This window comes from Alosa alosa, chromosome 16, assembly GCF_017589495.1.
Source record: "Alosa alosa isolate M-15738 ecotype Scorff River chromosome 16, AALO_Geno_1.1, whole genome shotgun sequence".
Lineage (NCBI taxonomy): Eukaryota > Metazoa > Chordata > Actinopteri > Clupeiformes > Clupeidae > Alosa > Alosa alosa.
This window is the reverse complement of record NC_063204.1, coordinates 6205303-6228955: the sequence shown is the minus strand read 5'-3', so window position 1 is coordinate 6228955 and position 23653 is coordinate 6205303. Positions and strand designations below refer to the sequence as shown.

The following is a 23653-nucleotide window of genomic DNA, read 5'->3' as shown; positions in this document are numbered from 1 at the left end:
CTCTGGATTCTTTTTATGAGCGAACCACATTATGCAAGTACGAACATAGGAAATAGGGAAATTAGGGAATAGGGGTTCAGATAGAGAGAGCCTCTCAGTCAGTCCACCCTTATTAGCCCCAAATTCAGATAGAGAGCTTCTCAGTCGGGTCAACCCTCTCGAACATCTAAAACCCATCCTCGCATCAGACACATACACTGAAAGGTGCTTCCTCTTTTTGTGCTGTGAGAGCTTTACAGCCCTAAGTTTCAAGCACGTGCACACACACACACACACACACACACACACACACACACACACAGGAGTAGCGATCTCAACTGTGCTACTGGAGCACCGTAGGCATCAGAGTGGTCACAAGATGCAACAATTCCTATCTTCTCCTCTATCTATTAGGGGCAGCCGTGGCCCACTGATTAGCACTCTGGACTTGTAACCGGAGGGTTGCCGGTTTGAGCCCCGACCAGTGGGCTGCGGCTGAAGTGCCCTTGAGCAAGGCACCTAACCCCTCACTGCTCCCCGAGCGCCGCTGTTGTAGCAGGCCGGGGTTAGTGTGTGCTTCACCTCACTGTGTGCTGTTTGTGTTTCACTAATTCACCGATTGGGTTAAATGTTATATTTATACCAAATTTCCCTCACGGGATCAAGAAAGTATATACTTATACTATATATATACTATATATATCTCTTCTCTCTATCTCCTGCCTTTATAACTACAATTATGGATCAATGGTTTTACCATTCAAAGTACACACCCTTTCAAAGCTATCAAACAGTATTGCACAACACTTACAAGGTGAATTGATCATGAATGTATTGCTTTATTGAGGCAGATGGCTTTACAAGGTCGGTTTTATAATTAAGACGAAACAACAAAAAACAAGAAGTTCAACTAATAAATAGAACCAATGCTCACAAATGACTGTGCTGGCCTTCCATCAAGTAAACGGTCCTTACCCCAGGAGCATGAGACCGCTGAGGCCTCGACACTTTGGTTAATGGGTGTAAACATCCTAGAGATCACATCACAAGGAGTTACCCATGGTCAACAAAGACTTAAAGAAAACATAGCATTATTTCAAATAATAAAAAAAACTCTGTACTCAAAGGCTCAATGAAACTAACCCTATAAGCCACCGAATAAAATGAAAAAAAATATAGAGTGACATCTCCCCTTCAAATGCACTTTTACTACTTTGCATGTTTTTCAGTGAAAGAACATAAATTTGATGATGCGTGTAAGAAGAATATTGTGTCACATTTTCTGGACAAGTTATAGGTCAAGTGTCTAGATCCACCCGATGCAATATATTGGCTGAGATTACTCATTCATGCATTCCCACACAATTACACTTAATCCACTTTAAACAAAAAAAGAAAAGAACTTCCTTGGATTATGAAAATTCCAACTATCCTACAAACACTGCAAATCTAAATGTCATAAAATTAAGATGAAAGCACTGCCGAGGTATGGACATGCCCTTGTTTTTTACTACATTGGAAACTACACATATGTATAGTTCATTGCATCTAGATATATATAATCATATTACTAAAATCTATTTGGCATGATTTACAGTGCTCAAGTCCCTGTACAGTATGCAAGCAAACTAATATCTGGCAATGCTGCTGAGCATGCAATGTGTATGACAAAATGTTCATTTACATCAACGTGTTTCCTTATTAAACAGTTTGGCTTGTTTTTCAGAGTCTGAATGTTTCACATAAAAACAAACAACCGTTTGGTTAAATCATGCTAAGACATAGGCTATGCTGGTAGGGCTGGTAAATAAATTGTTAAACATCTCTCCTGTATAACTTCCTCTTATAATTTCCCTGACCTGTATATCATCACATTTTGTTAGGACAAATCAACAGAGGCATAGAAATCATCCAAAAGACAGTGGAAGCTACTTGCACACATGAACACTGAACAAACTGTAACAAAATAGTAATGTGCTGTATAAAAATAATGTTTGAAAATAAGGCAACCAGAAAAAAATAATTTGAAAATCATGGAGGCATAAATGCTGATTGAAGTTGTGCAGACGTAATTAAAACACAATTAACAGGGGTGAAAGGTGTGTGTATTAATTCAAGTACAGTTTCGCTGGATTGTTCCATTGAAAAACAAAAAAAGCCTCCCAATATTTATTTTTCATTGTTATTAAATACTCTTCATTTTGTAAAATACAAGTTTCAAACAGTAGTGGACACCCTCACCTGTTTGTCATTGTGTGCATATAGAATATGTACTCTACACTAAAATGTTCCCAACGGACACATTCTCAACTGATCATAAGGAATATAATGGTATTGTGAACTCTTCCCTTAAATATATATCTACAGATACATCACAAACACCTTTATAATCCATATATCATTTCCTTTTAAAATAATAAATATGTAGGTATGTAATTGACATGCGACTCCAGTGTGTAACTGGTTTAAATTAATTATGTGTATGATGCAGACATAATTCTTCACACTGATCATTAAAACATGAACCAAAGGCTCTCACAGTAGCCCAAAGGGCACATTCACCAAAGACTAATTTTCTGTTTAGTCTTTATAGTTTTTTTCATTAGTCTATACATCCCTTTTAACCTTCCACCAAGTTATTTTTTCAAGAATTCAAGCTCAAAACTTACTGTTTGGAATACATTTATAGGACATAAAGTTGACTTTTAAACACCTAGCTTCTCCACTTCCGACCAATGTCACTGAACCTCTTGTCAAGAATGCAATTCAAGGGACAACATTACAGCATGCAACTACTGACTGTACAGAGAAAGCATTACTGATTTTGCACCATTGTGACATATCAGATTCCGTATACAGGGTATGGTATCTTGTTTCAAGACGGGTCCCAAATCTCTTGGGGGAGTGAACCATTCAAGGAATGTATTCCTCTATAGACCTTACAATCCTTTACTTTTACATCCTAAATTACTTGGTGAGCAATATGGCATATCCTCTTTAAGTACCTGCAAAGTGCACTTTCCAACCAAACGAAACAAACAAAAAGACGAAATCAGAGAAACTAGCGAGACTAGAATTCAACCTTCTCTCTCGGCTCTGGGAAATCATACCCTTGGTGGCTGATGAATGATTTCCTGAAAGTTTGTGGCCCAGCTGAGCCATAGACAGCTGGGTAGACCTTTTCTGAGTCTTCCGAAGTAACCCCAACAAAAATATCAAAGCGACCAGCGTTCTCTGAGGTGTTGCATTCCCCTGGGTTTAGCTTTTCTCAGAGACCTGGTATTGGTTTCCTAACTTCTTTTCTATCATCATATACTGGGATGGGGAAATATGCAGGAAAAAACATTGTTCGGGGACATTAAAAAATAGTCTGAGAATCAATTCCCTCTTATGTTCCAATAATTTTTAGGCAACCATAACATGAATACAAAAAAGTAGATACAGATGCACACACAACTTCATTTATAAAGTAAACAACACTCCGTTGTCATAGGAGGCTCTAGAGGGTAATGTTTAATGCTGTGTGGCCTTTTAGTGCGAGTCATCAGGAAACGGAAAAGATCAAGGTCAAGGTCGTCACGAGCCATTTCGAAATGCACTAAAAGAAAAACAACAACATCAAAACAAAAGGACTTGGCCATGCACTGAGAGTATTGCTGACAGGGGGCTGAGAATTTGTTTGAAAGGGGACTCTCTGAGGTTGAGAGCCTTCACATGTCAGTGCCAGAATGCAGTATCCAACCCGACACGCAGCAAAAAGAGTTCATGCCAATGAGGCCAGACCAGAAGAGAACCCTCCCTGCCCAAAAAAACCATGTTGTGCATTGAGGAGTACAGAATCTCTTCTCAGTCCTTCCATCCAAAAAGAACAGAGGGGACATATTTAAAAAGCTAAGTTTCAACATCTTCAGTCGGCCTTGCCGTTCTCCTGGAGCGGCGCCTTAGGCCTGTGGCGAGAACGCATCACCCTGTAACAGCCGCGCGCAATCTTGTGCATCCACATGATGTTCATGACGTCCAGGCAGAAGCTGGAGAAGATCCAGGCTCCACGGCCGCCCAGCGGAACGCGGTAGAAGGCCTCGGTGCCGTAGACCGCGTACATGCGGGTGTAGTAGACGGGCATGACGGCGATCCGCACCAGGAAGAAGATGGCTGCCATCAGCATGCCATTGGCGATGTTGGGCCTTGAGGATTTGGGGTAACCTAACACTTCAAAGAACCAGCTGAAAAAACACACAAGGTGAGGAGAGGAGGTTGGCATGGGTGGCAGCTGCAGCCAGCTGGTCACGTACAGTATTCAGCTCTGGTGTACATAGCCCAACAGGCCCATGCAGTCACATCACATGAAGTTCCTATTTTGTTCTGGTTAAGAAAGGGTAGGAGAAAAGGAATCTGCATAGCTGACATGCACTAATAAGCAAACATAAGCAGCTAAATTAGGAGAACTGACCATCTATAACCCTCTTTACAGTATGGGAGGATTGAAGGCTTCTTCAGATAAGTCAGTAGTTTGGATCTGGCATGCAAGATTGTGTCTCTGTTTGTGATATGTGTTCTTAGCTAGTCTGACATGCTATTCACAGTCTGACACTGGGGGATGTTCTTGCCCTTGCGTCACCCTGTTTGTAAGTACCTACCGCTGGTTAACACATGGGGTGGAAAATTCTGCTAGCAGACGGAAGTTAGCAAAATAAGGCAACATTCCTTGGCCCTGGAAGAAATAAGTGAAGAAGAGACAGTGATACAGGACAGAATCAAGTTAGACAGTGTCTTCATATTTATGGGTAGAAATGTCAAGCGCATTGGATGGAAACATCTATTTCACAAAAGGTGGTCCAGAGGTCTCCCGCACAGAGGCTCTGTTCTCCACTGGGTTTCTATGGCAGGATTTCCATTAAAATGAGGAATAGGTCTCCCAAAAAGTCTGCTCTAATTTTGAGCACTGTTGGAATGTAGGGCTAATGGTGCCGATTAAAACTGAACTGAAAGATACTTAAGTCTCAGGAGACTTCCCTTCAGAGGCAACACTTCCTTAAGGCGTATTAACCCACCCACATTTAGCTGGGATCTGACTCCTTTTTTTAGCTTTTGTGTTCCATTAGTAGAACTAGCCAATATCTTGTGTCAGAAAGAGAATTTTTTTTTTTTTAAAAAAAAACAAGAAATGAGGCTTAGATATTGCCAAATGATTTAATCAAGTGAACAGACAGTGTAACAACTGCACCTATGCAAAATAATTACTTTTGCCATTAGGTCTGCACCAGTCCAGTGTACTGAATGCTGAATGCTGAATACTGAATTTGGCTCTTAATGACTATGAAGTGTTTCAGGAGCTACCCAGGCCAATAACGAGTCAGACAGTATATTCCCGTCTCTGCCAACTTACCTCGTAGCCTGAAATAAAAGGCAGTGGGTTAGCACATACAGTACTTACTCAGCTGAGGAGCACAGAAAAAATGATTGCAGTTTCACCAGAGAGCAGGTCAAATGGAATGTCCAGCACGTGCATGCTAGTACCTCTAGGTACTGGTAAGTCCATACTGTAACTGGGCTACATTCTCTGCTTAGAGCTCGTCAACAGCAACAACAGCAGACAAGACAGGAAGGACCTCAGTCTAGATCAGTCAAGTCCGGCTTCTCTTTTGTTTGTTCTTGTTTAAATCCCCCCACCACCACCCCCAAATTAAGCTAAACTCATCATTCTGGTAGTTTTTGCATGAAGGGATTTGATTTTGTTTTGGTTTCAGGTCAGAGGTGGGCAGCGTTATTTTCCAAAAACAAGAGACCATGTTAGGTGAGCACAGAAAGCACAGACAGACAGGACAGAAGATTGTCAGGGAACATAAGTGCAGATACACTCAAAAGAAAAGAACAAAAAAAAGGTCAAGAGAAAAAAGAAAGAAGGTAGCGACACTGACGACTAGTTACTTGTTATTACTGTGCGTTGACATGCATCACACAAACGACCCCACCGCACACAGAGCTGGACACTCGTGAGAGTGCGACAGAAGGACGGACAAGCAAAATCGCCAGCACTAACCCAACGTTTTGGCTACAGAGGCTACAGGATTTCAGGTCAACTTTCTGACACTAAGGTCATGTTACGTACAAGACAGACTATCATGACAAGCAATGTTACAGCAGACTAGCTAACGTTTTTGGGCCTGTTTATGGGGCCTGTCACAAGGATGTACTGTGAAAGCCAATGTCACCCTAAAATGAGACTATTGTGTACGGTACTCTAGGGCAGGGTTGGCAAGTTGACTGTTTATGACATCCACTTGAGCTATTTATGTAGATGAATGTCTCATCTGGGACAAAGATTAACAACAAAAGAATGTGGGGTGATATCTACATCCCTATTACAACAGAGGTTATAATCAGTGTTGAACTGATATGAACTGATAAAATAAATGCATTCCACTGGTTTAATCTATACATAACTGTGAATAAAAATGTATAGTATATATTTACCTAAGAATATATGACCTAAACTATCGCAAAGCAAACTACACAAAACACATGCAACGGGTACAACACACTGGTGAAAACGATTTGCAAAACAACACATTTTTTGCAAGGTACAGAAATGACTCAACATAAGAGACCTCTAGATTGCTGTTTCTGTCGATATTGCCGTCATGGCAAAAAGGGGTTTTGTTTTCCGTGGAAGATGTCAATGCCAATCCAAATCAGACTTGTCAACAAACATTTTATTTGTGGACCAACTTGGTCAGCGCGGGACCAAAGTGCAGCAGTCATGAAATGTTCCAGTGACAGTATGGTCTGTAGCCCATCCACTTGAAAGAGTGCGTTCAGGAGATCACGAAATGAGGGGGGAGAAAACAAAACATTGCTGGAAACAAAAGAAGCGCTGAATCTTCTATTTAAGATGCTAGGCCACATTTCAAACTACAGTAAAGGACTCCTGTAAAGTGTGTATATGGATGTGTGCTGTGCCACTGATTTGAGCATCACCCAAAATAAGCAAAGCTATTTTAAGACTGCCGATTTGTGTTATAAATAAGCTGTGTAGAAGTGTTTGGTTAATTTATGCTCTAGATTTCTCATCTTGAGTGCTAACTCAACATAACAGTGGATATATGATATATATATTATATGATTGCCTTGCTAAATGCATTCTTATTTGAATGGCTCAGTAAAAGGCCTTTGCAAATGAAAACCATTCATTGTGCTTAGGTTTGTCTATCTGTGGGGTTCAGATGTCTGTACTTTCCAAATCCAATAGATAAACTGCACAACATAGTTGTGAGTATTAGTGGAATATTTTGAACCAAATGTATTGAAAAAAATAGAGAAGAGCTTGAAAAGGGAGACTCCAAAACAACGTAAGAAAGTTAGAACAAAAAAAGAAAAAAAGAAATGTAGAAAAACAGAAAGCTGAGTTTAAAGACAAGAAGACGAAGAGATCGTTGAGGTTTACAGGAGTACAGTGCAGGAGGAAAGGGAGTAGAAAGGAAGGAAAGGTGTTTGAACTCAGTCCTGGCACATAGCAAAGTAGTTAGGGCATGCACCACACAGAAGAGCCTTCACCATGACAACAGGAGCGGAGCTGAGGGCCACTGGCCGGCATGCATGCAGCTGGACGCAGCGCGCTTCGGCTCCGCTCGCAAGACCCTCAGTGACGGGGCCAGCGAGACATAAGCAAGGGGTCTTTTTTTGGCAAAGGGACAGGGGGAGCAAGATGAGTCAGAAGAAGGAGGAGGAAGAAGAAGAAGAGGAGGAGGAGGAGGAGGAGAGGAAGATGAGAGGCTCCTGCCATAACCATTGATGAGCATTCCATGCAAAAAATACCATCATCAACATCACCGTCATTGTCATAACCATGAGCTACAGAACCTGGTGACCTAGAGGGTTACAGACCAACAGAACCAAGGGTGAACAGCGGAGACCGTGGCATAGCTGGGCGGATGCCAACTGCAATCAGAACTGAAGGCTGGCTGTGGCCGCTGAGGACTTCATGGTCTAGATCCAGACACCCTTCCTTAAGTGCACACCAGCATTTGTTTGATTCTTATCATTTCTTAAATTAGTTGTTTTGGATTAGTGCAGCATGTTACTGCAGGACCCTAACCTAACTGTTATCTAATCTCTGTGCTTAGAAGTTATTGAAGTACATAACGATTAGTTACAGAAATGGCAGCTTAAGAAACGGTCTGGCAGGACCCCATGCAAGACTGCTGTGTATGGATAAAAGTGCCTGTGAAATCCCACTCAACTTACTTCCTTACCTTTCTCTTCTGTTTCAATAACAGGAAATCTGACATGAGGCTAATCTACATCAAAAGATGCTGTGAGACTTGGAAAGCAGTATGCTGACACAGTATGTCTGAATGGTGTAGGCCTACAATTGCTATGGCAAAAAACTAACACAAATAGAAAAAAAAATGATATTAGTTATGTATTAAATCAACTCCATTCAGATTTATGAAGATCACTGTAATCATTATTCTGAGTGCTTTCACAAGAGCTCATTTTGTAAAGTATCTGGGCACCACTGACCTCATGAGCTTGCACCTTGCCACACATACGGAAGCCATGTTGCCATTCTCTATGCTGCCTCTGCCTAAGTACAGACCTCTACACTTAAACAGCCGAGCGAAAAGCATACATTTGCATGTGATTAGCATCACACACACATGCCTGCTAATTGCTAGTGCCAGTGAGTGGGTTAGAATGTTCTCCTCAGCAGCCCACTTGGTTGAGTTCTTCCTGCAGAGTCATCTGTAGTGCTGTTCACCCTTGGTTGTCTCTTTCCCACCTTGCCTGCACGTTCTGCTATTGGACAATAGGGCACTCACCAGTACATAGTAGTAAGCATACAATGCTGCCAGGTGGTGAATTACAAAAAACTTGTCCCCTATCGCCCTCCAATAGTAAAATATGAGCAGCAGATCTGGAAGGAAAGACATGGGTAGAGTGAGGACCATTTCTGTTACATAAGATGTGAAAAAACAGTAACGATAGAATCATTTCAAATGTTTTTCTAAGGATTTTGGCCAGGGATTATTTAAGTTGAGCAATATAGATAAAGTAACCCAAATGCTGTCTGTGGCATACACCTACTAGTGATATAAATGCCTGTAAACAAGTCACTTTTCTTTTTGACAATACATTGATATTTTCTGAATATAAAGAAAATTATTGGTTTAGACTTGCATACATTTTAACAAGAAAACAAATATCAAAATGTTACCCCTTAAAATATTCCTTAGTCACTTACCCCTTTAGAAATGTATTTGCCAGCATGCATTGTCATATGTCATTAAAACTACAAAATAGCTCAAGAATTATCAAAACATCTGTAAAACATATGGATGAGCAGTGCACTGGAATAATAGCTATTGATTTGACAGTTTTCTGACATGACGCTGAAACTCACCAGATATGAGGTAGCCAGTGGTAATGCCCACGTTTATCTTGACCAGCGTCGGATCTCCCCTGTTGTCAGAACAGGAAAGGGAAAAAGAGACGAAAGGACAAAGACAGAAAAACAAGCAGGAGTCACTGCCAACACATACAGAGAGGGCCTTCATGTTGCCAGTGCAAAAACAGGTTGATTGACAGCATGCTTGCAGCTTCTCTCTCTTTCTTTCTCTCTCTCTCTCTCTCTCTCTCTCTCGTTGACACAGCTTGAAGCCTCACCACACAGGGTCTTGATTGACGGCGTCATCAAATAGCAGGATGTAGAGGCAGAAGAGGCCAACCACCAGGGCATGAAATGTGGACACTGTCCTGCAGAGGGAGGGGAACAAACACCATAGGTACCAATTACTGGACAGTAAGTATAAGTATATATATATATATATAAAAGTATATATACTCTTTTTGATCCCTGCATTTATCCCAATCCGTGAATTAGTGAAACACACTCAGCACACAGTGAACACACACTAATCTCGGCGCAGTGAGCTGCCTGCAACAACAGCGGCGCTCGGGGAGCAGTGAGGGGTTAGGTGCCTTGCTCAAGGGCACTTCAGCCGTGCCTACTGGTCGGGGTTCGAACCGGCAACCCTCCGGTTACAAGTTCGAAGTGCTAACCAGTAGGCCATGGCTGCCCCCAACCTAGACCCAGCAGGGAGATGCCTTGGACACAACACGCGCACTTCTTGTGTCCACGGTATCTTGGTGGGGAAAAAAAGTAGATGTAACATTGCAATCACAGACAAGCAAACCACCAGAATCTAAAAAGCAATGCTTTGAATGCTGTTGTCAGTGCTTCTTTCAATTTGAATTTCAATCCAAATGTATTGGGCGTAGTGGAGCATCGATAACGTCACCGACTGACGTTGACCGAACCGATTCCTGCCATTGCATCAAATCTGAATTTGAATGTAATCAAATATAGAGTTTGGATTACTAATTTAAAGGAGTCACAGTATGTTTTTCAGGTAGTTCTGTTGTGCAGATGGATGCTGTCCATGGCTCTGTCTTTCCCATATATGGATCACTCAAATGCCAGCCTATGGTGGGGTTTTTTCATGTGAAAATTCAAACATCTAATCTAATCTAATCTAATCTAATTTCAAATTAAACATCTGGAACAATCCTACGAATGCCATCACCTCCAATTCTTCACCCCAGCACACGCTTACAGTCAACTCGTTTCGCACCTCAAGGAATGTAGCAAAGGGGATCTCTGCGGTTGATAAGAAAGTAAGTGCTCACAGTAGCAGACTGCAGAACAGGTGATAAGGAGGTGCCACAGCCTGAGCATCGGACTCCCGGAGGGAGATTATAAATCTGTTACGAGGGGAGAGGGACTGTGAAGTCCACTTGGAGGCACTGCCGAAGCCTTTTCAATAGCGTCTGTGTAATCCACTTTCCCTGATTCAATTATCGTGCCCAAAATGCGGTTCACAGCCTGGCCAGGGATGAAGAGGAACCTCGTAATGAAAATAAATGCCGTCATCCATTTCTGCAAGGGAAATGGTAACGAGGGGCAGAGGGCCGTGCCACAGCATGCCATGCTAATAATGATTGATCGAGGCAGTCGGCGAAAAGAAAGGCCAGCCCTCTCCACATCAGATTCGCCAATTTGCTCCTTCGTTGCTGAACCCACACTGTGCAGCTCCCATGGCCTGTGGCAGTCAAGTGGCTAATGTTGGAATATTCTGGGAATGTTCGTGATTTTTTACCGACCCCTTTTTTTTTTTAAACACACAAGTTGTTTTTGAGGGAAGCGTGCCAGCAAAGGGCAATCTGGCCCCTGTGACTACAGAACGTGGCTTATCTGCAGCATCTGTATCGTGTCCCAAGCAAAAGAGACCTGCATGTTTTCAATTTGTTTTAAAAGTATGATAGCTGCACTGCTGGGCTTGTGGGATCTGTTTTTGATTTTGAAGCAGCTCAGAGAGACTACTTTGGGTTGTGTTTACAAGAGGACCACCCAACACAATGAGGTCTGTTTTTATTACGGAGATATACAATTCTGTGTTGAATAGAATTTCAATATTCAGTTATTTATTAGACCAACGTTTCGGCTGCCGAAACGTTGGTCTAATAAATAACTGCATATTGAAGTTATTTATTTCTTTATTTATTTAGACGACACTTCTTCTAAATTCAAGACTGACAGTTTTAAATATACAATTCAAGAGCTTTTCCTGTGTAAAAGGACAAACGGATGAAATTTCCCATTGCCTGTTAAATAGTTATTTCAGACACCAAGTGCACTGTGCAACGCAGTATGTGTGATACCAGACAATACGAATACCTATTCCTGACACTAAAGAAATTCATTTACCTGTGTGATTGCCAACACCTCCCTTTAGACTGAATTTCCTAGGGTTAGGGAAATCCCTCACATGTCCCACGAAGCAAATTTTGCCCTTGACCACACGGAGTCCTCTCTCGGTTCAAATTAAAATGATCCATGCTATTAATGGTCCTAAACTTCTACTGTTTAGTGAAATAATAGAATTTTTCAGGAAGTCATTCTTTTACAGAAGAACCCAAGGTTGATCTTGCCAGCCGGTCTTTCTATCTAATCAATGAGAACGGGAAGAAATGATGATAAGTAAAGTGTACCTGGAGTTCCACTCGATCTTCTGCTTGGGGTTGAGGCGCAGAAAGCCCTGGCTGACCCTGGACGAGACCCAGGGGCTCACGCTGTGAAACAACCACTGGAAGGTAATGAAACTGACCACTGCGATGAGCAGGATGATCTGGCTGAAGGCGTCCATGGCCACCTTTCCAATCTGCAAAGGGGGACAAAAAAAAACACATTAACAAAAACAAAAGAATAGCAGACTCATGCCAATGACAGCAACTAAATATGAATGTGATCGTACCTAAAGTGCAGGTCATGAAATGGCCAACACACCTGACGAGGTGAGTACAATCCCTCAGGACTGCAGTCCTTTTAGGTGGAGAGACCGAAAAGGAGCCTTTGCTGCAGAATCTGAATATTGCCTTGCCCAAAAAAAAAAAAGACCCTCCCACCTCAGGCACAGTGAGCAGCCTGAGGGACACAAAACCAACTAGCAGCATGTCTGACATGCTATATGGCCTCCTAACTTTATTTAGACCTCCCGTGCCAAACATAGATTACAGCAAATGCTCATAACATTGCAGATGGCATCCACTATTACGACAGAAGGAGTTATTCAATCTGAAGGATAGGAGTTACTCAATCTATGATGCAAGTATGCCAGCACTGAGTTTCGATCATTTCTTTGGAACATATATAACTGGGTTGTGTACACTACACACAAAGAGGTGCTTATATAATTGCCCTGAGTATAACTTGGTCAACAAGCACAAGACAGTATGCCATGCTGATATGAATGGCACTCATAATCTCTTTAATTGAATGCAATATTGTGGTCTGCCAGCTACTTTGTGGAACAGAGATTTGCTGAGTGCAGCATGTAGTCAAATCTGGTATACTCATTGTTGACTAAAGAGTAATATTGAAATTTCATGATATTTGTAGTTAGAAGCCTACATCCCCTAAGCTCATGTGCAGCTAAATTTGAATGTGAACAAGTCTCCCAGAACTTTCCCTGAGTGAACTCTAAACATTACCCCACTGTCAGGCCATTCCTGACTCCTTACAAGGGTGGTAGTGATTGGCTCAGTCTGTCAGTTGAAATGGTAGACCCTCCTCTCCGAACCATGCGAGTGTAAAGCAGGCAGTGATCTAGAAAGATAAGCCCTTGGCCAAAACATTGCAGGTGACAGCCATGGCAGTCCAGTCCAGAGTACTATGGCTGGATATAGTCAGCATGCCAAGAAATCTGACTGGAAAAGGCAAGCTGACTGGAACAAAGGTGCTGCAATAAAAAGTCTTGTTTTCTCCCAGTGATGAAGTGGAGGAGTGTGTGTGTGTGTGTGCGTGTGTTTGTTTGTGTATAGGTGGTAGCCACAGCAGTAAGTACTGCATGCACCACTGTGTGTACACAGAATACATCAGCTGTGTTCTCCCTTACGAAAGGCACTGAATTCTAAGGCCCTGATCCAGGGGGTTTGGCTGAGCTTTACAGAATGGCAGCAAACCAGCCAAATACTGCTGTAGCTGCCAATCAACTATTCTGACCTATAGCCCAGCAACATGGGTGTAGAGAGATAGCAAGAGAGAGAGAGAAAGAGAGAGGAAACTGAGAAAAGGAGAGACTGAGAGAGAGGAGGCAGAGGAAAAAAACAAAAAACATCTTCTGCAAAAACATCTGCCCACTCTCCACAGTGAGGTTGTCTACACTGACCCAGTTTACAAAGCTGACTGAGGTTCACCATGCTGCCGCTAACTGAGAACAACTGAGAAGTGTTAAGCCCACCTGAGATGTCCCTCTACCTTTACAGATAAGAGAAAAAACACATGTGTTGCTTGAGTGAGTGAGTGTGTGTGTGTGTGTGTGTGTGTGTGTGTGTGTGTGTGTGTGTGTGTGTGTGTGTGTGTGTGTGTGTGTTGTGGGGCAGGTATGCGCCTATCATATGTTGAGTCTAAATGGGAAGAGGCCGAGAGTGTTCTGAGGAAAAAGAATAACCAAAGATAAAACATAGTAAAACTGACACTCAGGTGAATCATGTTTCCTCTCTGTCCGAGTGTTGCGAGTGTTACAGGAAGTAAACAAATTCTGTTTGCACATGTGTAAGTGAGAAAGTGTGTGTGTGTAAGTGAAAGAGAAAGAATGAAAAAAAGAGAGAGAGAGAGAGAGGGCAAAAAAATAGCCTCCTTCACAGTTACTTAAACATCACTGTAGTCCTGACGGCCCCATACAACTCCCTGACTGTCACCTGCTCTGCTATGACAAAGAGCGGCCGCTGATAAACAGCCCCTGACAGCCGCCAGGGCATGCAGGCGCACTGCAGTGGGAGCTCCCAGTCCATGGCCAAGCCGGCTGTCGCACTGGTGCATTTGCATATGGTCTGATTTGACTGCACTGGCCCTTGGTGGAAGGCCAAACCGCCCTTTCCTCCTTTCCTCCTCTCTCCCTCTCTCCTCTCTCTCTCTCTTTCTCTGTGTCTTATCTCATTATGTGTGTATGTGTCTCCACTGCCACCTCCACACTCTGTTCCTTGATGCTGTTGTGCACATGCAGTAGGTGCACTAGCAGATCACTACGCTGCAGCTCCTGATTATAGCTGGCAAGCGGTCCGAGGTTCATGCTGACCAGGTATTTGACCTGGCATGAGTCCTCACCTAGGCCCGTCAAATCAACGTAAGATGCTGTGTGGTATTTCGGTGGTATGTTATGTAACAAAAGAGGTGTCCAAAGAATGAAGAACAGATAAGGCAGGTCTCTGACTGGAACAACAAGGTGTAGGATTATCGCCATCTTGTTTTCTTACTATCACATTATGGCGCCTAGTGATAACTCAATAATGTGCGGCTTGAAGGAAGTGCTGATTATGAGCTGATAGAGCACAATGCAAGTCTGATCAATTATGAAAAAATGTGACTTGGTAACATAGGAGTGGCTGCACAACCACATTCATACACAACCACATGTGTGAGTATCTGCAAACGCACACAGGGGAGTCAAACACAGACGGCGGTTGCCAAGGACAGGGGAGCGAGGCGGAGGTCAAACGAACATGAACAGACAGCTGGGGCACAATGTGGAGACTGCAGACCTGCCAGAAACATAAAACAACTGCCCCAGTCCCAGTCCTGTACCCCTGTACTGACAGCTGCCAAGGTCAAAAGGTCGAGGCCAGGCCACTTGGATCTTGAAGTTATTTTAAAACTGATCCAGGAAGACAGAAAATCAAAAAAAGGGTGAATTCAAAAGGGAGCGTCATACAGTGTCATATTGGTAACCGAAAACGAACCCTGTGATCATCTTCTCCAAAATTCAGTTCTTCCTAGTCAGTCATCTTCTTGAATCTTGACATTTTCAGGCATTTTCTTGTCAGAGGATTTCTGGACTCAGTTGTGGATAGCCCTTGCCGATAACAGTTGACTTTGAAATAGATCTGAAGGTTGATGTGGACCAAATGATGGCCAGGTGTTAGTCACTGTCGGGGCAGTGGTGTTGCAGAAGCATGCTTTTAAGTTGCCCAGCATTTTCATTTTTATAATGTGTAGTCTTTAGCTGAAGAGGTTATGCTTGCCTTTTCGCACAGATTCAGATGCGAATTCAAGACATTCCTTCACGCAAATGATGTGGCACACCACGGCATAGGTGATAAGCATTTTTAGTTGATAGGGCATGATTATGGTGTCCATGAAGTTGCTTTGGTCAGTTGTATCCGTCTTGAACTCACAAGCTACTGCTAGTATGCCAACAGCTAGATTCTTTATTTCTTGTATGGCAGAGATTGCGCTGCAAATTGCGCCTAGATTCCAAAAATAAGATTGACGACCTCTTCCATGGAAAATATGTCACTTCCGTTTAAAGAGAACTGCTGGAGTGTGGGGTTTGTGTAACATTGTAGCTCTTAGTACTGCAGTTACCAGCGCCGGTGTTAATGTGTAACCAGGTTCTTGGACTTGTGTGAACTATAATTTAAACTGAATACCTTCGGGGAACTGAAAGAAAAGGTAAACATCATCCGGAAATCTGTAGATAGATGTAACAAGGAAGCAAACGACAACTGACACGTGTGTCTAGATAAGGGCTATGGACAGGAAAACATGGTCGCTCTCTGTACCCTATGTTTTACTGCAGTCACAACCCTCAAGTCAGGCAGAAATACACGGTGAATTTGATGTTCTTTCTCTCCTTGTCACAAGTTACCCAGTGAAAAACAAAACCTCTGTCTATCGTCTGAATGACTGTTGCTCATCGGGGCACTGAATGAAAATGAAGAATAATTTAGTAGTATAGGTGGTGGGACAGACTATGTTGGCCGTTACATGGGGTATTAAAAGGATCACAAGACCACTACCTTTAGCTAACTTGACTGGCAGACAGTGTAGCAGGCAATCATATGCCTGCAATTGGCAAAAACAATAAAGTTAACAACATTTTGTGCTGTCCACTGCTTGGCGCAAGCCTACTATGTGTCACTGGAAACACTCTTGTGTAACATTAGTTCATTGTAGTATCCTGAGGACTACATTAGATATGTTATTACAGTGGAATATTAAAAAGAAAACATTGAGAATTCAACACTTCGACCTGAACGAACCCTGTGATTCCTAATCAACAGACTGTGATTAGCCTGGGTTAGGCCAGTTCTCACGCCGCATTGCCAAAACAGGACGAGCCCTGTAGGCTATTAGCCTAAAAATAAATAAATAAATGTAGGCTAATACTAAATTGAGTGACATAGGTGCAACGTTTGGACTTACCGCTCGTCTTTCATGAAGATTCTAAGGTCCAAACTCAACTGGTTATTTGGGCATTTTGATGGAAACCATGGGCTGACGAATTCTGTCGACAGCCGCGATTTGTCATATCGCTATAATAAACATTCGTCGTCCTCAGTGCAAAAAAATGCAACGTTTAACAAACGCGTTTTGTGAGCAAAATATGTGGTCTCGTTATGTTACATTGCTCTGAGCGGCTGTGTTAATTTCATACCACGGAATAGGCATTATGAGACCACAGTATGAGATGCGCTCGGAAACTGATGCGCGATTATGGCAGTGATGGGAGGGGGTTACTGCAGGGCAAGGCGCGTTCTCCTATGAGAATCGAATTACAGCGAAACTCTTAAAGAGACAGACACATAGCTGCGATGTAAACATGGACCATAAAGCGTACATCTAACTATTCATCCAAATCCATTTAATAGGATTGGAGCATCCCTTTTGTTACACAGTTTGTGCAGTGCTACGGCCAGTATGCCGTATCTCAGAATGTTTAGGAAATAAAGGGGGTATCAGGATATGGTTCTTTATCCGTATTCCCTCCAAAGTGTTGGGTTCCTCCTTGGACCATGCATCAACTGTCCAACCCTAAAGTTTCGTGAAAATTGGCCTGTTAGTTTTAATACTGCAGACACCATAACCACTACTGTATCATATTCCTTCAGTGGTTTAAAACGCATTGCATGTCCTTGTGTGTCGACGTTTGGGTACGGTCAACCAAGGCTGGCGCAGGGCATGGCTTTTGTTTGCCCTCGGATGATGCTAGGAATCATTAACAAAGCACAGTAGGCCTAACCTATGAACACAAGACCTCACACCATGGTTTAACCTGTAGAACCACCATCAAACCATACGGACCATTGCTAAGAAGCAATAAAGCAGTCTTCACTTAAACAAGATGCTTCTGCCGACTTTCAAGTAGCCTATCTGTGTGTGGCACTTTCTTGTTGATTGCATAAGCTACAGTTAGATCACCTGATCCAAAATATTGCTGTTGCAGCATTTTGCCCAGTTTTCGTGCTATGGCCACAAGATGGCGCAAGCCATACATGAATGATATGGCTCTAATGAATATGGTTCACCAGCCGAATGTTCATTACATGCTCTGACACCTCCCCCTCAAATATTTCCCGAGGAAACGGAGAATGTGTGTGTGTTTGAGAGGGGAGACAGAGAGTGTTGGCACAGGAAATAGATACGTTATCTACTCTGGACATCTTCAGGCACTAAATCTGCTACAATGGCACAGCCCATTCTGTTGAATGTAGTGAGATGGAAAGAAATAATTTAACCCTGCTGTTATGTTCACATTGTGCACCAATTTTATATTTGAGGTACAATTGACCCCAATAATTCAGAATAGGCCTACCTCTTTTAATGAAATACAACTTTTTCTGCAACTCCAAATACTGACTAAATATGTTCTGTTCTGCCAATTTATTAGTGGGTGGGTCAGATACACAAATGGCATAAAGAAAGTAGATTTTCTGATTATTTAACCCCATTGTCAAACAATTTGGGAATCTTGGGCATTGCATTTTTTCTAAGGTAGCCCTGTATGCTTTATTCATCTTAGATACTTTAAAGCACCAATTCATCTTGCTATGATTCACCATTTATTAATATTGCAAACTGGATGTGAAGCCTGTAGTTTGGTCTGAACAGAGGGCTGTCTCAGCCTAATTTAATGAGCCACCTCAACCTCAATATCTATCCAACCCAAGTCTCTAGTTGGACGTCTATGGGTGGCTCACATTGCTGGAGAACCACGGTGTAAATTTGACTCTATACATTACAGGCAAGAATGCCATGTCCACAAGTCCACTTCTCTCACACTCCGCATCATGTTTGCTCTTCCTGCCTGACACTTGGACCAGACTGCGTCGGTTTGCATCACGTCTCGGGCTAGCTTTAGCGCCTCCTCACCTCTGTGTTGTTAATTACACTATATTTTCTGTGACCACGGTATGAAGGCTTCTCTTAAATCCTCAGATGGTTTCACTCAGCAATTCTGGTACTACATCACTTTTATGCCACGTTTCTTACATTGAGCACCTATGACAGACAGGCACATTTTTGCCGGACATTTGTTCTTGAAGGCCAGATAAAGAGATAGTCATACAAGAGGGTCAGTGTTTTTTTTTTTCTTCTGGGAAGATCCATGTCCCTCATCCCAGCCCACAACCCCTCCCACCACCCCCTCAGAACCACAGTGTCCTTTCATCGCACAGGCAACTGCAAATCACATGCTACGCAATGGTTACATGTCTCTCATCTTTCTGTAACCTACTACAGTGCAAGGCCCTTCATGTCACTGTGAACAGCTACTGGGTTTTTAGTGTACCGTAATAGAAATGAGCAAAAGTACCAAAGGGGGTCCTGCTCATCTCATTTTAGTATCATAGAATTTTGTTGTTTGATGTTGATGTTAGCTACAAGTGCTAGTTTCCATCTGTTGTCCCTAGCCGGATCTTAACGGGGACCCTAAAATGCAAAAGTTGATCAAAAATACAGCAGCAATTTTAAGAAATATGAGCATACCCTCAAACACACACAGATATTGCTCACCTCACCTAACCCACTTAATTACAGTACAAAAAACATCTTGATTTCCACTTAAAATGTATGAAAGGGATTTTTTGACTCCATTTGAAATACAGAGCTCTTTTGTTTGTTTTCAGAGGGAATATTGTTGTGTCTGTGACAAGGTAGTGTTTGCCTGATGACAACACAGCATATAGAATGACCACACGTCAAACTTTTGGGTCAAGGGTCCAGTCAGAACCACGAGGCACCTCAGACGTGACGCGTCCAGGCTCGTTCAGGCCATAAATCCTGGCTTAACTAGGCCCACGTCTGGCTACAGTATTAAAATTCAGTCCAGATTTTGCCATCACCATGATTAATAGGCCTGTGCCTCCTGTGATTTCAATTATCCAAAAATAGAACATCCAGGATGTTTATAATAAATCAAAACGCGTCGCCTTACTGATTAAATGGCCTCTACAGACAAGCTATTTATGCCCAGTATTAGCCTGACACAAAATCAGTATTTCTAACTAAAGATTACCGTCCATGTAGTAATACCAGACATGCACACACACATTTCATGTTCTTATTATGCTATATTTTGTGTGGACTGAATACTGCAGATATGACCCAGACCTTTGTAATGGTTTTGCTGAGGTGTGAGCAAACCTAAGATAGTCAGAGTCAGCTTGTGTTATGATGAATGGAAGTAGAGAGATGGAGCTAGCGGAGGGCCTGCCATGACATAGTGAAGGTAGCACTCGCAGCACATGCATTGGGGGAAATAGAGAAGCTATGCTATTTGAGACATTGCTGTGCTGTGATTCTGTGCACTTTTATAAAGCCCCATTGGTTAACAGTATACAGCAGTGACGCTGCCACTATGTTTTTTTTTGGCCATGAAGCACATCATAAACATACCAGAGACTGTTTTCTGGAACATAATCACATACAGTGAACTGCTTTGCGAGGTCACCATATGTATGATCGCCTTTCTTCAGTCAGTATATAAAACTTGTGCGATGAATTGGTGACAGGAATACAAACACTGAACATATGATTACGCAAGTGTTGTCCATGACAACATTACTGCGAAAAGACTGGCACTGTGAGGTTGGCGATATAGCTGAGAGCAGTGCTCACCTATTAATTGAGTGTGAGGGCCCAAATTACAGACTAGCCTCTGTTCAGCGCCACTCCACCTCCTATTCAAATGAGGGTGAAGGAGTGTGTGTGTGTGTATGTTTGTGTGTGTATGTTAGTGTGTGTGTGTGTGTATGTTAGTGTGTGTGTGTGTTAGTGTGTGTGTGCATGTGTGTGTGCATGCATTTTATGATGTATGTGTCAAATCGAGTGTTCATTGTGCAGCACTTGTTATGCAATGATGCCGGAACTTGCACCCAGACTCATCAGCTCACAGGGTCTGGGTGCCTGGGCCGGCATTCCTCCTCAACAAAAGCCTTTCAAAAGGGCCCTTATGCAGGGAAACAGGCGGCCTTCTGTGAAAAGGTGTCGAAAGGGAGCGCTCATTGAGGGACCAGGTGGGGAGGGCAGTGTGTAGGGGGTGTGGGGGTGCTTGTGTTTATAGAAGATTATTCTGGCATTGGTGAGAGAGGGGGATTGATGGCTTTTGTCTGCTGTGTTTGTGACCGAAATGCAAAGCCTTGGTCCCGGTTAGTAGCCACGCACTGTGTATCTGCTTTCTCACTGCGGTCAGAATTCCTTACCGGTTAGAGATTCCTCCTCCCCTAACTACTTTTACAGGAACCGGGTGCCTGGAGTAAGTCCTCACGACAGTCTCTCTCTCTCTCTCTCTCTCTCTCTCTCTCTCTCTCTCTCTCCCTGTCTCCCATTCTGAAGCTTGTTTTCCTCTCCGAACCGCCAAGTTAATGCGTCTGCAACTGTGGTTAGGATGCTATCAGATTTCACAGAGCCAAAGAGCCTCATCTAAATAGACCTCACTGGTACCCCCAGCCTTATTAAATCATAAGAAATGCTTCCTCCTGTGCAGATTCCACTGTTTGTGTGGCTTTGGAGTATCCTGCACCCCCCAGTCTACAGAAATGTTTATGTGGTGAGGCCTGCCATGGGAGTTCTCGGACTAAGGAGTCGGCCCACTGGGTTGACTAATTGGCTATAAAATGGAGGAAACCTTACCTAGTCTTTTATTGGCTGAGATTAAATCGCTTGGGGAAACTCCATGCGCTGCCCCATGCGATTCACATGCTATTGTTCTCAAATTTGTGCTGTGGTGTTGCACATGGAATCAGGTACTTTCTCGGTTCACCACTCCTACTTAATCAGTGTTGCCCTGTCATATGCATACCAAGCATGCTTAAAGGAGTAATCCGGCGAGTTTTCACATAGATCTCCATTTCTCAGGGTCACCAAGTACTGTAAATACGAAAAAAAGTAAATAAAACAATTGATTTTACCTAGTTCGAGTTGCTAAAGCCAGCAGCTAACGCAGCCAGGAAGCTACAGCGTTGGGGGCATGTCCGTGAGCTCCCATGTACATGCCCACAGAGTGTAGCACTGTAGTTGCCTGGCTGCGTTAGCTGCTGGCTATAGCAACTCGAGCTAGGTAAAACCAATTGTTTTAGGGCTTTTTTTTTCAGTACTGTGCAACCTCGAGAAATGGAGATCTATGTGAAAACTCGCTGGATTTCTCCTGTAAGGAAAGCCCAAACAATATGCCGTCTACATATTAGAGATAGATGGTTCCGATTCGTAACCCATGACAGTTTGGTCATTCCAGTTTGTCTTTTACCACAGAGATGTGATGACAAAGATCCATCTCCCTACCAGAGCCAAATACCTACTATGTTAAAACAAAAGACAGTGATTGGGCTTGCTTCATTCTACTGGATGTGTAGAATGCACAAAGAGATTGAAAGAGAAAAAAAAAAGAGAGAATGAGTTCCAGCATTCTTCCTCAATCAGGTTGGAGTTGCTCAGGAATCTATCCCGAAGTCTGCTGCTGGGGTATTTTGTCGACAGTGAGGGAGGGGGAGAGGCCGCGAGAGGGGGGTACTTGCCAAACTCTTGCACTTGCTGAAATGTGTATACTCTTCAAGGGGATGTCAGGGGTCTCTGCGAACAGCAGTCCATCAGCGCTCGAGAGAGAGTCTCACGTCTCAGTCACTCACACATCCAACTCAAACACCCGAGTCACGCAAATGCAAAAGCAGCCGTTGATAAGGAAACTAAAACTAAAGTAGTGCACTTCTCCTCTCAGAAGTCATTTAGTTGAACTCACAAAGAACAAGCTCACAGAGTACTAGACAGACAGGAGCTTCCTTGGGGTGTTTATTCTAGCCAGAAAAGCAATAACTGAAACCAGGGTGGATTATATGGTTATTATACTGTAACCTTTGATAAAGTCAAGAGTAAAGACATACGGCACAGCCTTTCTGAAACGTTGACACTGCTTGCCTGAAGACAATCTCAAGCTGACTGAATAGCTTCCTTGTGTGTTGACTGCTGCCGAGGGAAAGTCCCGATCGAAGAGCAGAGTCCAGGGTCATGACTGGTGTCCATTTTGTGTTATTCCGATGGGGATGGAGGAAGGGGAATGCTGGTAAGGAGCCTGTTCCTTTCTGAGAAAGCAAGATCAAGAGAGATGGAATGAAAAGAAGTAGAAGAGGAGAGAGGCCTCACACTCCTCTAGGCCTCCCCATGGGTGCTGGACCTCAGCCCGCGCCCCGTCGGTGGGGGCTGTATCTCATGGTGATCAGCAGAACGTCAGCTGCAGGAAACCCCCCCTCCTCCACTCCTCTCTCTTATTCCCACCCACATGTGTGTCTGGAGCTCAATGCATATATATCCTCCCCTCCCTCTCCTCCTGCTAAGGTGCTATGAGTTACAGCCTGGAGGAGAAAGCTAACATGAGAGTGTGTTTGGCTAATACGGAGCAGACTGCAATGGCTGAAACTGCTTTCACAGATACAGCCCTTCCCCCCAAAAGGCCCCCCCCAGACACATTCCTCTCCCCTGCTCTACCTCTCTCTCACTGTTGTCTTTGGACCTCTCCATGGGCCACTGGGCTCCTCGCAGTCTTGATCCCATTTCTGGCAAAAGCGCTGCGGTGGAATCAATAAATGTGCCACAGGGCAGTGATATCTTTGTGTTTTCCATTCTTTTCATATGGACAAATAACTATGGTCAGGTGAGCCAAGACGAAGGCTAGTCTGCCAGTCTGTCTGGGATGTGTATTAGGCGACGTGAGTTACGAGATGGCTGAAGCTTTGGTAGCTATGAGACCTCTAGTCTAATAGTTCAGTAATAGAGCCTAACAGTGTTTTTCCCGAAATTAGTCAGACTGTTATTTGTGCTTCCCAAGTAGGCCCATGCTTTTGTTTC

The 23653-nt window shown here is 43.2% G+C and overlaps 1 protein-coding gene across 2 annotated transcripts; it reads right to left on the bottom strand.

Annotated features, from left to right (window-relative positions):
• Positions 1 to 798: 798 nt before the first annotated feature.
• Positions 799 to 17050, bottom strand: tlcd4a (TLC domain containing 4a). 2 transcript variants are annotated; one of them, XM_048265913.1, is made up of 7 exons: positions 16742 to 17050; positions 12031 to 12200; positions 9646 to 9735; positions 9383 to 9441; positions 8802 to 8896; positions 4617 to 4690; positions 799 to 4202 (listed from the first exon to the last, which is right to left on the bottom strand). In XM_048265913.1, exons 2-7 carry the CDS (start codon positions 12183 to 12185, stop codon positions 3887 to 3889), a joined length of 789 nt encoding a protein of 262 aa, XP_048121870.1. In that variant the 5' UTR covers positions 12186 to 12200; positions 16742 to 17050; the 3' UTR covers positions 799 to 3886. The 2 variants fall into 2 exon arrangements, with proteins under 2 accessions (XP_048121870.1, XP_048121871.1); XM_048265914.1 differs by lacking the exon at positions 16742 to 17050 and adding an exon at positions 12294 to 12394.
• Positions 17051 to 23653: the final 6603 nt, after the last annotated feature.